Source organism: Sphaeroforma arctica, assembly GCF_001186125.1.
Source record: "Sphaeroforma arctica JP610 unplaced genomic scaffold supercont1.163, whole genome shotgun sequence".
Lineage (NCBI taxonomy): Eukaryota > Ichthyosporea > Ichthyophonida > Sphaeroforma > Sphaeroforma arctica.
In genome coordinates this window covers 24734-26673 of record NW_014040395.1, presented here as the reverse complement: position 1 = coordinate 26673, position 1940 = coordinate 24734, and the positions used below count along the sequence as shown (strand labels likewise).

The window sequence follows — 1940 nt, the reverse complement described above, 5'->3', positions numbered from 1 at the left end:
ATATATATATATNTAGTATATATATATATATATATATATATGTATGTAAATGTATGTATGTATGTATGTATGTATATATATGTGTGTGTGTGTATATGTGTGAACATATATAATATTTAACATATACACACACACAACATCTTTCTCCACTTCTGTTATATGACAGGCTGCCGAAGCTAACAAACACTTCGAGGAAGAACTTGAGATTAATGATTTCCCGCAGAATGCACGATGGAAGGTCACCTCTAAGGTATGTGATGGAACTGAATCTACCAATCTCTGTAATACATATTAAAAGACTATAGGTTTATATTTGGATATTGGTAATGTTCTTGTACTCTTGGACATTTTGGGATATATTGTGTACATCGTTCTTATCAAATGTACGTATCAGTTGCGTCATTTTGTGATTGGTATCCCCTTTTGAGATTAGCTGCTTCTTATCGACATATAATAGATGCTTAACTGTACATGTCTAAAATACAATTCTACCTGCAATTGGAGGGCTGAGAATCGGGTTTCTCGTTCAAATTTACTTACTACTGACAAATAAATAAGCCTACTGTACCAATTTACCCCTTGGAAGATCCAAAATCTGTGCACACGGTTGTGTATACAGAATGTTATATTCACACATAGATAGGTTTAAATCAGGATTATGGTTGCTGTTCTGAATCTGAGGGAAGGTAATGGCGTTGGATTCATAGTGTTTCTACATCGATGACATATCTTTTGCGTACTCTTTTCGTGTGTTGCATCTCAGTTTTGATCTAGCATAAACTGGGCATATCTGCCAATAGGCGGTGGCACTTGAGCTGTAAGCGTATAATATTGCGATAATTTCCGTCCACGACGTTTCTTCATGGATACAGTCAGCAGTCAGCTATATAAAACTATTCGTCTTCTTTGTTGTATCTCCGTTTCGACTAAGCATAACTCCGATCATATCTTTCATCTACCAGGAGGCTGTGCTTGATCTGCAAGAGTACAGTGGAGCGGCGATTACAATCCGTGGCATTTTCTACGCCCCTGGGAAGAAGGTGCCGGCAGACGGAGAGCGTAAGCTGTTCCTATTTATAGAAGCCGACTCCGAGAGGAAGATACAGATTGCCAGGAGCGAAATCAAACGTATTATTAAGGAGGAGATTCTCAAGACATCATCAATGCCACAGCGAAATACGGGAAGATATGCGATCACATTTGGTTGATGGTACAATAAATCCTATATACGAATAGATGTGCACAAGAATAAATAATTAACCCTAAGACTAAAATCACATTTGGTTGATGGTACAATATAACCTATGTACGAATAGATGTGTATAAGAACCAATATCTAATCCTAAGACTAAGATCACGTTTGGTTGTATGGTACAATGAATCCTATACACGAAACGATGCGCATAAGAACAAATATTTATCCCCGAGTTTAGAGCGCACAGCAGGCATATAATTTGCGTTTATTATTAGCACAATTGACGAAATAGAGTTGCTTTCCTTATTTCATTTCTGGAGCAATATATTGTATTTAGGAACTTTAATCGATGAAACCCTTCAGTAGTATTTGAAATGTATTCATATTCATAGTATTTGACGATGTCTCTATACTGCGGCCTCAAGATTGGCCCCCGGAATGATTAATTTGCTGGGTGTGTATGTCTGTCATTGAACTGCGGCTTTCAACCCGCTATCCAGATCCATACCAGCTTATATACTTAGTATTATCGTTCCGAACCGAGGGGATCGCCTCTTTCTCATATAGTTTGCGACTCGGATGTAATTATAAGGCATAACTGCACGTGCTATTGTGGCGACTGCAGCTACGTCCGAAAAGCAATTAATTTGTTGCTGAACTTTGTGACATTTACTTTGGTTGCAGTTTTCAAAATTGGGCGTACCTTGAATGCATCGACACTCAAGTGACATGGACCTGGTTCCTT

The 1940-nt window shown here is 38.0% G+C and overlaps 1 protein-coding gene across 1 annotated transcript in view; it reads left to right on the top strand.

Moving 5' to 3' along the window:
- Positions 1 to 1289, top strand: part of SARC_03260 (hypothetical protein) — a gene marked incomplete at its 5' end in the record, with an annotated part of 3077 nt that extends 1788 nt beyond the window's left edge. Inside the window, 2 exons of the mRNA XM_014302941.1 lie at positions 167 to 250; positions 963 to 1289. Coding sequence (XP_014158416.1) covers positions 167 to 250; positions 963 to 1208 — 330 coding nt within the window. The 3' untranslated portion in view covers positions 1209 to 1289. The remainder of the gene's footprint in view (positions 1 to 166; positions 251 to 962) is intronic.
- Between the last annotated feature and the right edge of the window lie 651 nt (positions 1290 to 1940).